The sequence below is a fragment of the Gopherus flavomarginatus genome, chromosome 3 (assembly GCF_025201925.1).
Source record: "Gopherus flavomarginatus isolate rGopFla2 chromosome 3, rGopFla2.mat.asm, whole genome shotgun sequence".
NCBI classification, from domain to species: Eukaryota; Metazoa; Chordata; order Testudines; family Testudinidae; genus Gopherus; species Gopherus flavomarginatus.
In genome coordinates, this window is record NC_066619.1 from 23,887,821 (window position 1) to 23,903,187 (window position 15,367).

Below are 15,367 nucleotides of genomic sequence, written 5' to 3' on the forward strand. Positions count from 1 at the left end.
CAGTAGTGCGGATGACCACTTGGGTCAGTTGGGTTTGCTTTGCAACAAGTACTGCTACACCACTGAAAAAAAATGAATTTAGTCACCAGACTCATCTGCACTATGGTTCCTACCAGTTCACCTGAATTAGCATGAGCACAAGTGGGAATTTAAGTGTCCCCATTACACATGCAGTCCACAGTACCACAAGTCTCTTCTCCAGATACCCTGTCTACAGGATGTGATGGCATGCACTCTATTATAGCCCAGAAGTCTGAGGCCTTGAGAAGTCTTTCCTGTTAGGTTTCTGTTTATTCTTCCATTCTTGATGAAGATTATGAAACAGTTGGTGATCTGAAGTCCCTTTCCGCCAATAGAGGAAGTTTAGTGACTAGAGTTTGGGAGGTTTCTGTCCTCCAAACAGCTGTTTTACAGTGCATCTGCTCTGGCTGTCACATGTACATTTTCTATTGATATTGGATCATAAAGAAAAGAAATTTTGATTATCTATGTATTCTATGCATCTCAGACTCCTGAATCAAAGTGTTTTGATAAAGATCCTCAAAAATTCATTTAATATAAAAGCATTATTGATTTAAAACTAGTTTTCCAATAACCATAGCTAGAAAAATCACCAGAGATTCATTTAATAAAGACTGAACTCAAATAACATATATTAACAAACCTAACGATTTCTAGCCAGTTTGTGCTCTCCAGTAATGAAAACCATTTTACATCAGTATCCCAGAAGTCTGTACTGTTATCTGTAAAAACAGAAAATTGGAATGTGAGTGCAAGCATCATGCTAATTAACAGTGGTCAAATAAAAACAACCACCTCGTCAACCAGAGTGAACATCAGGCATCCAACAGACTAAGTTTTCCTTTAAAATTGTGAATAGAATTTTCGGTTAGATTTAATCAAACCTGTTCATTGTTTAAAAGTGAACACCTAGTTTGGGCCAAAAATATAAAGCTATGTAAAAAGCAGTTTTACAATCCTTTATAAAGCTTCATGAAAATATTTTTAAAACCATCTGAAGAAAGTTTGGATTCCAGTACTCCCTACTGTATGTCCATTCCTAGGGAAACCAAATAAGGAAGCTTGTGGAGTGTTATGTGGAGATAAGAGGAGATTAAACTGGAGATGTTAGTTCTCAGCAAACTTCTATATACCAATTTCTGTATTTTTAGAGCACATTTTATGCTGAACAACATAATGAGGGCTACCTGCTTATTTAGAACTCTAAATAAAGTTGTCCCAGCAATGAGGAGAGCAACACTGGAAATAAGAAAATAAGAAAATAGTAAAACCACAGAATTGGCAGTGGGATTCAGGCAAGTGCAGTACATTAAGCTACTTTAAACCTTTTTTGTTTAAACTTTTCTGAAGCTGATTAAGTATCAAATTGACTGCTTCCTTTTACATCAAATAGGTACTAAAATCCCAGGGACCCAACAGATACATAACCAAAGCAGACACTAGTTTGCAGAAGGGTTTAAGATTTTTGTAAATTTCATATAACTAAAAGTGAAACAAAACACCTGATCATCTTCTCTATACACACTGCAAGAGCACTAGACTCCAGGGCCTTGCTCCAGGACTCAAGGCTACCTCATCCCACAAACAAACAAAAAAAAAGCTTCTCCCACACAAGTGTTTCTGCTGCCACTCATTCTGAGTTTGAGATCTGCTGCATATCCCTTGTTTTGTTCTTCCTCAAGAACTCTTCAATCTTCTTTACTTTCCTAACAGTTCTTTTTTTAAAATTGGGAACTTTGCTTCCTTGACACCTTCCCTGCCCTTTCAAGTCTCTCTCTTCATTCACTTCCTAGTTTTCTGTCCCCATGACATCTTACTCGTTCCTGCCCTTACCTCTCTCCCATAGCTCTCATGTATGATACTCAGACCCAGTTCTTTCCTTTTGTGTTCTAGTATCTGTTCCCTGTTCTCTTTTCGGTTCAATCCATACCTTTTAAAAAAAATTTCTCTGGTTGTTTTTCTACTCCCATCCCTCCAATTCTCTTCCTTTTTTCCTACAGCATGCAGAATCCATCAGTTCATCCTCTACTCCAAGCCATTCCTAGTTCACTCTCAAACCTGACTGACCAGGTCTGCCCACACAAGCCACCCTCTCCCCCTTCTCAATGAGCCATCCCTGAAGTCTCTGCTCCCCCAGGGCAAGATGACTGCAGCCTCCCCCACTCCTTGCATCCTGGCGTCTTAGGCCCATTGGCCATACAGGGAGCCCTGTCAGCCCCACTGTCAGCACTGCCCTAACCCTAATCTTAGCCCGCACAACCGTAAAAACAAAATAGAAAAATAAAACTAGAAAAAAAAATCTTAAATGAAATAAGTAATCAAAACTAGAAAAAAAATTGAATTCTGCCAAACCTATATATATTCCCAATATTTCTAAAAGAAGAAGGGGCAGAATGTTTATAAAAATCCAAGCTTTTATATGTCAGAGGGGGGAAAGGCAGACATCACATTTTTCTGAATTTTCTTTATAAGACTCCTTTAAAAGAAATACTTTGCCTGTATGACTGTTATTATCTTAAAACAATTCATTAAGTGGAAGAGCATTTTCAGATCTAGATGTTTTAGTTTGGAGCTGAATTATAAAAGAGTCTTAACTGATTCAACTGTATATTTAAAATAATCTAGATGAACTTTCATACACTGTTTAATAGCCATGAACAAAAAGCCACAATAAGAAGTTAAAAGAATTTTGTTTGAGTATCACTGCTGTGACTCCTTACATTAGTGGTTCAGGAGCCAAATTAGCAATTAACATTACCCAAAAGAACCACACTAGCGTGAATTCATTATTTCATTTAATATGAATATGTATTACTTTTATATACACACACACACACACACACACACACACACACTTCTCACAGCAATATGACTGACCAAGTATTCTACAATTGGTTAATAACATAGCAAAAACATCCTGATTGGTTAATAATGAAATCAGTGTTTTAATATTATGTGATGCAAAGAGCCTGTGGGGAACACATTAAAGAGCCACCTGCAGCTTCTGAGCCTGAGTATCACTGAGTTAGGGAGTCAAACAGGTTCACTGTTTAGGACTATTTTGACACCTCTGCAAGAAATCACTGAACAAGCAGAAACCACAAAATGGTTGTTCAGTGTGATCATGTATTCAGTAAACTACAGCTGACTAAATAAGAAGTTCATTAAAAAGCTGTAATTTTTTTTAACATATACCCCATATTTTAAAATACATTAAATCTTCCTTTTTAAATAGAACTGTAATAGTAACAAGTTACAGTATATGTTTAAATAAAGGGTGGCTAAGCCACTTAAAGATCTTTTTTCAAATTACAAGGGCTTCACTCAAGCTTGGAAGCTACCTTAACTTTTGCCATTTCTCCTGACTATACAGGGGGGAAATTAATGGCAACTGTAGAGGAGAGGAGGTTTCTGAGCAACAGAAGGCAATTGGATTAGGTGCCTAATAGCAGCTGCAAAGGGGAAAAACTGCCAGGAGGCAGACTGATCCTGTGTGGCAGCTGACCATCACATGTTTAGTAGCTACACACTAGCTAGTTGAAGTTAATGGGTAAACTAGAGGGCCTACTGGAAAGAAGGGGCAGTGGGACTAGTGGAAGACTGCAGAACCAACTCACAAGGACATGCTTTCAGTGCATAAAAGGTTACAGAATTTCAGACTTTTATTCAGATACTTTTCCTACCAAGAGGTTTTCACATTTAAAATGTTCATCTAAATTGAAAAAAAAAAAAAAAAAAAGTCTAGGATCTCACTAACATCTTTATTCTGATTACATCACCAACAGCTGATAAATAAATAGTGCATGCTATATTTGTCACCACCACCTTCTGATATACTGAACTTCCCTAAGTCAAGAAAACAAATGGTTATATGCCATCAGGGTTTGCAGTTTTAAGTCAGTAGGACTTGAGCTCCTATCACTTAGGGTTATGTATTCACTGCAGAGTTAGCCCACATGATCTGCACCCAGGTTAACCTAGCCTATACATAGGCAGCCACACTGCAAAGCCTACCCGCATTCCTGTGTCCACACTGGTGCTGTAAGCCCCATGGGCTTCGGGGGCATATCCCATGGTTCTTGGTGTTGCTTTCCCAGTAAATTACAGGACAACTTATCTGTCCTTCGCACATGTGAAGAACTGTGGGAAGGCAATGGAGGACTATCAGCATTGAAGTAATTTATCTTGTGTCTTTTCCTCACTATGAAATGGGCTGGTTACCAGCCTGAGTGAAAGCAGAACCTGGTCTCTAATTCACATCCCCAGTCAGGCCAGCTAATCTGAGTTAAAAATTTAACCCTGGTGAGAGGTGTGTGCGAACAGGAGAGCTGTTAGGGGCAGCACCTGAGTAAGAGTCCAAGGATAACTCTGCAGTAAAGACACACCAAGTGCTTTTGAAAATCTCACCCTTAGGAGTCAAATTTTGGCCTGTGTGTATAAAAGAGTTCACAGTAGCTTAGTCAATGGATTGAAAGCCTAATTTTTTTTTAATTGTTCAAGTAATTTTGTTTTGAAGTGATAAAGATTTTATACCATTTTTAATAAAAATACAGTTTTAGACTCTGATGCTGAAAACATTTACGTGTATGCTTAACGAAAGCCCAAGATGTCCTACAGGCTTCAATGATATTACCTCACAAGTATAGTTACATATCTGCTGAAGTGCTCACAGGATCAGGGCCTAAGTTTCAATATTTTGTTTCTGCCTATGGCTGTCTTATAAAATTCAAATGAGACCCAATCTATCAGTGGCATTTGAAAAATTTATCTCAAAATATTAACCTAAAATTGCAATAGCAAAAAAAATTCATATTAGTTCCATTGATTTAGATCAGATTGCGGATTTGTAGGTTTTGTTAAAAAACAAGTGACTTAAATTAATGATTTAATCCTTCCCCCTAATTGGAGCAAAGTGACTACACAATTTAACAGCTTTTCTCTAGCCTGTTTAAAAACTGTTTTCTCTGCAGTTAACACAAATGTCTCTATCTTTAGGCCTGTCCACACACAAAACCCCTGAATCTGAGTGTCAGGAGGTATAGCTACACCACAACTTATCAGCTGCTCATAAAATCACTCCTGTTATTTTGCAGTGTCACCTCTCTCACCTGAGCTAGGTTAACAAAAGAGTAGTTGACTGGAGTGTAGATAACTCCAGTTAACCCTGCAGTGAAGACAGCCTCAAACAGCACTTCAGAATTTAAAAAGGTGCACCAAAAATGGTGAAAGTTCATTTAGTCGTCGTGTTTGGAATATACATTGTTAATCATGATGAAGTCAAACTAAATTGCCTTTGCAGAGAATGTAGTTTCTTATCACCTCAATTATACTGGTGTTCTCCAATATTCTGAAATCCCGTCAAATACTGCCACTGCTTATTTGCAAGTATTTTAAGGTTAAAAACATTGATTTAACCTCATTTTAATTAGGTATGGGAGGTCTGAGACATCTGCTTAACAGTGTTCTATTTTAACCATTATATTTTAATGAGAGACTTAAGTCAGTTTCCAATTGCTTTGTGTTCTAAGGGCTTGGCTACACTGGCGCTTTACAGCGCTGCAATTTTTGCGCTCAGGGGTGTGAAAAAACACCCCCGAGCGCTGCAAGATACAGCGCTGTAAAGCCTCAGTGTAATCAGTGCCGCAGCGCTGGGAGTGCAGCTCCCAGCGCTGCAAGCTACACCCGTAGAGGATGTGGTTTACGTCCAGTGTTGGGAGAGCTCTCTCCCAGCGCTGGCGCTCCGACCACACTCACACTTCAAAGCGCTGCCACGGCAGCGCTTTGAAATTTCAAGTGTAGCCATACCCTAAGTTTTTGTAACTCATTTTCTAATATCAGAGGTGTAGCCATGTTAGTCTGGATCTGTAAAAGCAGCAAAAAGAGTCCTGTGGCATCCTATAGACTAACAGACATATTGGAGCATGAGCTTTTGTGGTTGAACACCCATGCATTCAACGAAGTGGGTATTCACCCATGAACGCTCATGCTCCAATACGTCTGTTAATCTATAAGGTGACACAGGACTCTTTGCTTCATTTTCTAATGGATACTGTGAGACTTGTTAGTGTGGGCTAACAATTTTGACAACAGCAGGCTTTCAGTTTAATACACCAATCAAACATGCACAAATCTCACTTGATCTGCAAAGACAATCAGCAGATAACTATTCAGAAAGAGCTCCTTTCACTATACAATAAGAAATGGACCACCAATTTCTTAAATCAAGAACTGTATTCAAGATCTGTTAGAGATGTAATTGAGTATCTTGAGGCAAAATTAGCAAGTCTCTAAAGGAATGTGTGTCACACCTTGGTTCTTCCCACCTCATTTGACTCTAATTTTAACTTACCTATCAGAAACAGCTGTTTAAATCTAACGTATGCAGCTTGAATGTCTTGAAGAGATGGAAGGCTGCTTGAAAGGTCATCTGTTTTCAAGACTTCATAAGGAGGTTTGTTAATTGTCTTGTAAATGCTGAATAATCAAAGAGAAAAACCTTTCAGTTTAGAGAAACCTAGACACTAGTAGTGGTCACTGAAGATAGCAATGTTAATGTCCCACCCCATATATACTACACATATAGCAAAAGTAGAGCATTTAGCCACAAAAAGGTGTGCATTAGTGGGGTAATGGACCCATGTGCATTTTAGAATACTCAGCAACAATCTTGCTATGGGTTTGTCTGCACTACAAGAGTTTTGCTGCTTTACATATGCCAGCAATCCTAACCCAGCAAAATTGTCCTGGTGTAGATGTAACTATACGGTATAAATCCTTATACCGTCAGCTAATCTGTAATAATTTATTAATACTGTATCTTGAACAGATAGTGATTACTGTAAGCATACATTAAATTAATTCACTAGCAGGTTTGTCAGGATAGGTACCAGGGAAGGGGCAGGGTGGGATGTGGGGGACTGATAGTCACACCTCCTAGCAAACATTTCAAGTGATAAGAGACAACGCAGAGCCAACTGGCTAAAGAGAGAACAGAGGGCTTAGGCTGGTTTTCAGCATACACTCCCTGAATGGGGGACACAGGTAAGATAGTCATGAATGACTTGTGTTAAAAAGAATTTTCTCTGGTTTTAAAAAGCTATTTTGGATCACTGTATTCATCACTGTCACAGCTCTGGAAGGGAGGACTTGCAGACACTGAAGCCAGTTGGATTAAATAATCATAGTTGCCATACATATGCTGTAGTTTGGGGAGCTGGTTTAAGAGTGGGCGAATCACAAGATTCCACCTGTCAAGAGTGTCTGGAGTGACTCATAGCCAAGAATGCCCAAATTCAAGACAGACTGCTAGAAAACCGGGCTGATACCCCTAAGCTGGTGATCTATTCTAGCATTAGATTCACCAAGCCAGTAATAAAAAGAGTACTCCTGGAATACCATGGAATACAGAATGTTGTCAAGTATCAGGAGGTAGCCGTGTTAGTCTGTAACCACAAAAACAACAAGGAGTCCAGTGGCACCTTAAAGATGAACAGATTTAGGCCATGGCTACACTGGCACTTTACAGCGCAGGAACTTTCACGCTCAGGGGTGTGAAAAAAACATCCCCCCGAGCGCTGCAAGATACAGCGCTGTAAAGCCTCAGTGTAAACAGTGCAGCAGCGCTGGGAGCGTGGCTCCTAGCGCCACAAACTACACCGTAGAGGATGTGGAGTACGTGCAGCACTGGGAGAGCTCTCTCCCAGTGCTGGCGCTGCAACCACACTCGAAACTTCAAAGCGCTGCCGTGGCAGCGCTTTGAAGTGCAAGTATAGCCATACCCTCATTTGGGCATAAGCTTTCGTGGGTAAAAAACTTCACTTCTTCAGATGCATGGAGATGGCCCTGTCAACACTGGTTCTCCACTTGTGAGGTACTCGCTTCTCTTCTTTTTTACCCACGAAAGCTTATGCCCAAACAGATCTGTTCGTCTTTAAGGTGCTACCGAACTCCTTGTTGTTTTTATGGAATACAGACAATCCCCTTGGCATTCCAGCTCCTATTTACTATGCAGGCAAACTGGACTTTATGGTGTAAGGTTATTAAAACCAAAAAACACCACACAATAGGTTCTTCCAACCTCAAGGGTTTGGTCACTCACCACATGTTACTGGATACTTCAGGATCTCACCAAAAACAATACTGTGTTAGCCAATCCTTTGTATACTAACTGAAGATTTTATTAAGAAAAAAGAAATGAGTTATTAAAAAGATTAAAGGCAGATTACATACATTACAGTTGAATCAGAATATGAGTCTAGTTGTTATACCTCTAACATCTTCTAATCCTCCGTAAGTCTCTCAGAGTTCTTCCATGAATCTTTCACAGTGTCCTAAAATGTGTTTTTGTTTTTTTGTATTTTTTTTGGGTGGGGGGGGAGAGAATCTCAGTCCAACAGCTCAAACTCCCCGATTCAGTGTTCAGTGGCTCAGAGATGGCAAGATTATGCCCAAGATCCAGTATTTATAACTGGAAATAACCGGGCAAGTGATTTTAGCACAGCATGTGTGTTCCTCTGACAGAAGAATAGATACTTGAGTCCGTGAAAAGTACTAATGGCACTTGGTCGGAAGATCTAATGCTTCACCTCTAAGGTTTCTGTCTTGTGAACACAATGTGGTAGCCAAACAATTCTTCATTAAGTAAACTCACATCTAAATGTGAAATACAAGCCTTTTGAGAGATATATATTAGTTGCATAATATACCTCTACCCTGCTATAACGCAACCTGATATAACACGGGTTTGAGTATAGCGCGGTAGCAGCGGGGCTCTGGTGGTGCTTTAAAGGGTCCAGGGCTCCAGCTGCTGCGTGGAGCCCCAGGCCCTTTAACTCCTGCCAGAGCCCTGCCGCCACTACCCTGACATAACAGGGTTTCAGCTATACACAGTAGGGAGTTTTGGCTCCCAATGACCAAGTTATAGCAGGGTAGAGGTGTATAAAGTAATTATAAAGGTAATATAAAGTTATAAGACATTAAAAGGATTTAGCAACTACAGGTTATTTTGGTTATGCTGGTATAAGGCTAATAGGGTGAAAGTAAATACAATTATCATCTATTCTTGATTTTTATCAACACAAGTGAATGCGCTTGTCTACTATTTAACATTCCTTTGTTACCCAAATACAGTGAATTAACACCTCTTTGAGGTCATGCCCTGACCTGGCTAGCTGCCAGCACCACATTCCCCACAAAAGGTAAGAGCATGATGCTTAACACCTGAGGAACTGCACTGAGACAAGAAAAGGAGACAGAAGTACAAGTAACCTTGTAACCATGATAAGCTTATTTTTGTTCAGGAATCTAAGGGTATGGCTACATTTGGAATTTCAAAGCGCTGCCGTGGCAGCGCTTTGAAGTGTTAGTGTAGTCAGAGCGGCAGCGCTGGGAGAGAGCTCTCCCAGCGCTGCATGTAAACCACATCCCTTACGGGTGTAGCGTGCAGCGCTGGGAGCCGTGCTCCCAGCGCTGCTGCCCTGATTACACTGACGCTTTACAGCGCTGTATCTTGCAGCGCTCAGGGGTGTGTTTTTTCACACCCCAGTTGCAGCGCTGTAAAGTGTGAGTGTAGCCAAGGCCTCAAATAGTTATACCAGTTTAAGGCACTTCTATACCTTTATAACTGCATTTATATAAAGGCTTTTACCAGCATAAACATCAACAAAGAGTCACACCACTTACCAATGCAACTATGCCAGCAAAATTAAGTGTAGACCAGCTGTATACTTGGAAAAAACCACAATGTTAAGCATATGTCTTAACATTGGAGTGCCACCAGACTCACTGTTGATGTTAAGCATAGTTTTACATTCAGCATACACAATGACAATCATGTTTAAAAACTTGATAGTGGTAGTAGTTAGTCACTAGGCACCTCCTAGTGCAGACAAGGCAGAGTTCTCACGTAGTTGAAGACAATGGTCCAATATAGCAACTCACATCTTGTTGTGGCTATCTGCTATTTGCATATGGTTCTTTCCCTTTTGAAATAAAATGTTTTTCAAACAATTCTGAAAGGTTATTCAACATACCCTCCCATTATGAAATTTGGAAGCATAAGAGAATATAGGGAAACCTTCTCTACTGTTTTAAGCATATTAAGTTAATTTTAGCCCCTCCTAGAAATATTCTTTTGTTTATCTTCTTCACCCAAATTAGGTATCATTCAGCAGCTGTTTGTGGCTCAAAGAGTCTTCTCCTTTATAATGCACAGGGTGGTAACCGTTCATAGAGCCAAGAAACTACTTCTGAAAGGACAGCTGGGCTTATGGAGGATGGCAATTTAAAACTCACTTTCCACTTTTCTTAGTCTAACAACCTTTAGTCCTATTTTAGATGAATTGGGACTGCCAGTTCACCTCAACATCAAATGTTAAATGAATTTAACTGCCTCTGTTGGTGCTGCAGCTCATTTGGATCAGAAATTGGTAACTACTAATGCTTTAAGGCAGTGGTTCTCAAACTTTTTTTACTGGTGGCTCCTTTCACATAGCAAGCTTCTGAGTGCGACCCCCCTTATAAACTAAAAACGTTTTTCTATATTTAATACCATTATAAATGCTGGTGACAAAGCAGGGCTTGGAGTGGAGGCTGACAGCTTGTGACCCCCCCGCCCCTCCATTTAAGAGCCTCATGACGACCCCCAGTTTGAGAAACCCTGCTTTAAGGAAACAGCTGAATCTCCTCCATAGCCTAAATCAATGCTAGAGAAGCAAGGTTTTTAAGATTACATAACCTCTGGAGGCCTGAAACAGCTCTAAGTAGAGCTTTTAAAAGGAAAGGTGTTTGAAGTTCATTTGCCTGCAAAGGATTCAACTAGACTAAATCTGTGGAAATGATAAGCTTTGCTGCACTGCAGCTAAAGCCTGCAGTTAGCTTTTTTGCCTTTTCTTGGGGGGTAACAGAGGAAACCTCTCCCCACCTATCCCCAGTTTCCATAGAGATTTATTCTAGTGAGTATATACACAGTTGTGAGATCACCCCCCCTCCAAAAGTTATTTGACCAATGACATCACTATTACAATGTGCATTTAAAGCTAACCCCCTAATAAAACTGCTTTTCATACACTGGATAGAAAACAAAACTTTATAAAAAAAACAATTGTCTCTTGTTGCTACAGAGACTAAGACACAGAATATAGAAGACATAAGCAAGGTCCATAAGAATCACTTTTTAAAAATGTCATGGACAGAAGAGCTATAACTGACCCATCCAAAAAAATTTTGTGCATTTGTGAAGTGTTGTCCTCTTGTTCTTTGGGAAAAGCAGACATTTTGAGAAGAGAGGCACCATTATGGCAAGACCAACACCAAATCTACAGAAAAAACACATTTACCTGATTAGTTAGTTGTCACGTACATATAGACTCATAGACTCTAGGACTGGAAGGGACCTCGAGAGGTCATCGAGTCCAGTCCCCTGCCCTCATGGCAGGACCAAATACTGTCTAGACCATCCCTAATAGACATTTATCTAACCTACTCTTAAATATCTCCAGAGATGGAGATTCCACAACTTCCCTAGGCAATCTATTCCAGTGTTTAACTACCCTGACAGTTAGGAACTTTTTCCTAATGTCCAACCTAAATCTCCCTTGCTGCAGTTTAAGCCCATTGCTTCTTGTTCTATCATTGGAGGCTAAGGTGAACAAGTTTTCTCCCTCCTCCTGATGACACCCTTTTAGATACCTGAAAACTGCTATCATGTCCCCTCTCAGTCTTCTCTTTTCCAAACTAAACAAACCCAATTCCTTCAGCCTTCCTTCATAGGTCATGTTCTCAAGACCTTTAATCATTCTTGTTGCTCTTCTCTGGACCCTCTCCAATTTCTCCACATCTTTCTTGAAATGCGGTGCCCAGAACTGGACACAATACTCCAGTTGAGGCCTAACCAGCGCAGAGTAAAGCGGAAGAATGACTTCTCGTGTCTTGTTTACAACACACCTGTTAATGCATCCCAGAATCACGTTTGCTTTTTTTGCAACAGTATCACACTGTTGACTCATATTAAGCTTGTGGGGGGTCTACTATGACCCCTAGATCTCTTTCTGCCATACTCCTTCCTAGACAGTCTCTTCCCATTCTGTATGTGTGAAACTGATTGTTCCTTCCTAAGTGGAGCACTTTGCATTTATCTTTATTGAACTTCATCCTGTTTACCTCAGACCATTTCTCCAATTTTTCCAGATCATTTTGAATTTTGACCCTGTCCTCCAAAGCAGTTGCAATCCCTCCCAGTTTGGTATCGTCCGCAAACTTAATAAGCGTACTTTCTATGCCAGCTACATGTTTCTATTTGAGTGAAACTTCGACCATAAGAAATCCTTTCCTGCTGCTTTATCACAAGTAGTTTTGGGGCATCCAATGAATCATTCAGCAGCAATCTTGTACTTTAGAACCAACGGCAAATGCTCCAGACACGACATTTCATAGTATTACCCTCAAGAATTTTAATCATTAGGTACTGGCAATGGACAAGGTAGGTGTAATATGTTTAAGTTACAGTTGAGACTTTGCTCTTCCCTTACGGCTTGCATACATTGACTAGAATTGGCAATAGCTATTCCATGCAGTTTCCTTGCACAGGCAAACCTTAACACTGATTTGTCTTGTCCAACAGATAGTGGCTGGACTACTAACATAGGAGCTGAGAAACTCCTATGGAATGCATGTTCCTAAAACTAGCTCACAAATAGTTCTGTTTTACAGGGCAGTATTATACCATGTCTCATTGGAAGACAGATTTTGATACCCAGGTTTAAATTGTGATCCGAGATTTTCTTCAAGCAAGACTGACAGTAGAACAAACGACAAGCCATAAAGAAAGAATGAATCTACACTGAAATAAAGTAGAAATTGCAGAGAGCTTTACTTTATGAAAACATTCCTTTGTCCCTGCAATGGTCTACAGTTACTTTTGGAGTGCTTACATGGAGGTATATCCAATCACAGTTGTTCCTAAACTGGTCTCTAAACTCACTTTTGACTCTGAAAGCCCAGTTGTTTCTTTTTCTCATACATCAGGAGAAATACGCTGGCCAAATTATGACTCAGTTACTCCTATGCAATACCATTATATGCCAACAATTGCACAAGTGCAACCAAGTCATAATTTGGTCTAGAATATCTGCTAGTGGGGGAGAAGGAAAGCCCCAGCTTGGCTTCCACATCCAACAGAGAATTTGCAGGGCTGGCAGTGTGGAAAACAGCTTTATTTGTAAACTAAAATTTGAACTGGAAGTAATTAAGTCCAAAGGTACCATTTCACAAAGACTAAGAGCTTTACTTTAAGAGGAAAGGGACTGATTGCTTGCATCAAGAAAACAAAGTTTGCTATATTACCCTGTAATCTTAACCAGAACTAATTCGGTCACAAAAGTTATTTTTAAAACTTAGTTTTTCACTTGGTCTTTGTAAACAGAAATTAACTTAAGTGCTTCAAAAATTTCTTGCTTTCACTAGAAGAAGCCATCATGGTAACAGCAGGCTACTGTAAAACAATACCCTTTGCTGTACTCTGTCCTGTGGCATATTTGAAGATCAGAGCACTGAACTAGGTTTAATGAGGGTAATAAAGGCAGCCAACATTTTCTTCTAGACAGTGTCTAGTTTAGAAACTAAAGGTGTGAAAGGACTTGTTTTTCATAGGTGAAGTCAATGGGAGGTCCCTCTCGAGGTCCCTTCCAGTCCTAGAGTCTATGAATCTATGGAGCTGTGGGTGCTCTGCACCTAAGACAGAGGTCTCCAAACAGAAGAATGTTCAGGGGGGTAAGGAGGGAGCAGCACCCAGCCCCACCCTACCACCAGCTCTGCTCAGGTCTGACCTGCAACTGTGTCCCCAACTCCTGGCCCCAGGCCTGACCCCGACCCCATCGCCATCCCCAGCATGGCTCCATTCCTGGCCTCGCCCTCAGCCTTGGCCACTGGCCGCAGCCCCATTCCCGGCCCAGGGCCAAGGCTAGAGGTGGGGCCGGGAGCAGAGCTGCACCTGGCTGCCAGCCCCCACCGCAGCCCTGTTCCTGCCCCCGCCCCCACCCCCACCCCCAGGCCCTGGTCCCACCCCAGACCACCCCCACCCTTGGACCCCCAGGGGGTGACCTTAAAAAGTTTGGGGACCACTGACCTAAAATGATCAGCGATCTCTATATAAAAAGTTGCCTTGCTTTCTCCTCTCCACCATACTTTATCTGTTCTTATGACAGGACCATCACATTCAGTGCCTTAACACTCACTGCTGAAGTACTGTCATTAGCACAGCAACCAGCACAAAGCAGACTCCTACAGATGCCAAGACACAAGTGCCTCTGGAGAACCTCAATCACAAGGAAGAAGGACTAGTCAGAGAATGCCATGAGCATACGTGGGGTCCATTAATACTCACACATCTCTTCCTAGGCTTATTCAGATATGTAAGGAGATATTGCTCTATATGTTCTTAAGGGGAAGCTTTATGTATAACCTCTATTTTCAGCTGCTGCTTCCTCTTTTACAGATGGGTTTGCTGTTACAGAAATGACTAATAGTGCAATATGAACTACACTAAGACTAATGTACTTAAATAATGAATAATTTATTTATAGATGTATTCTGTCTGAAATACAAGTTAAAATTTTCCCATCTACATTTTTTCACGCTTCAGCATCGCATGAATACTCACAGGAATGCCTCTTCCTTGGTACTGCAAGATACTCTCTTCAGAGAGTGACATGGGAACAACAAAATACAATGGCAATCTAAAGAAGAGAGAAACATTTCCTATAGCAAAGAATTCCACAGCAGATTTAATGCCCCTTGTATGATGCGGGGAAGTCCTCACCACAGAATCAGGAAATCTGAATAATTAGTAATTCCCAATTTCCTACATCAGCCTGCAATTATATTCTGGAAGGCACACAACAAATTGTCCAACTTTTAAAGACATTTGATACTTAATGTTCAGTACTTGCAATACGCTATCGAGATCGTTTTAGTGGTATCTTGAGAACTCACACCCCACTGTTCTGAGAGGTATCTGCAGTCAAAAGCACAACCAAAACCTGAATGCTGCTGAATCCTAAAAACTAAAGGATTTCCACTTGAAAATAATAAACTTGAAAGGGTTTGCTGATATAGATACACAACTCTCTCCAGAGGGGAGGACAGTTTATATCAGCAAAAGAGGGCCTGGGGGAGGCGGGGGGGGGGGGTGTTTGGCTTGTTTTTTGCTAACTTAACAGCCTAAATCAGTTTCCCAAATAGAGTAAACTATACTGGCAAAGGACCTTTTTACTGAAATAATGGTGTCTAAACTAGGGCTTTTCCTGACCCAATTATGATAGTGGGGGGAGAGGAATCACACCCCTGAACA

General features: G+C 40.6%; 1 protein-coding gene across 1 annotated transcript in view; it reads right to left on the bottom strand.

The window, feature by feature from the left end:
- Window positions 1–15,367, bottom strand: part of MTMR12 (myotubularin related protein 12) — a 76,023-nt gene that overhangs the window by 11,416 nt on the left and 49,240 nt on the right. The window contains exons 8-11 of the mRNA XM_050944672.1: window positions 14,678–14,753; window positions 11,230–11,336; window positions 6,371–6,495; window positions 665–743 (exon numbers count right to left, since the gene is read on the bottom strand). Coding sequence (XP_050800629.1) covers window positions 665–743; window positions 6,371–6,495; window positions 11,230–11,336; window positions 14,678–14,753 — 387 coding nt within the window. The remainder of the gene's footprint in view (window positions 1–664; window positions 744–6,370; window positions 6,496–11,229; window positions 11,337–14,677; window positions 14,754–15,367) is intronic.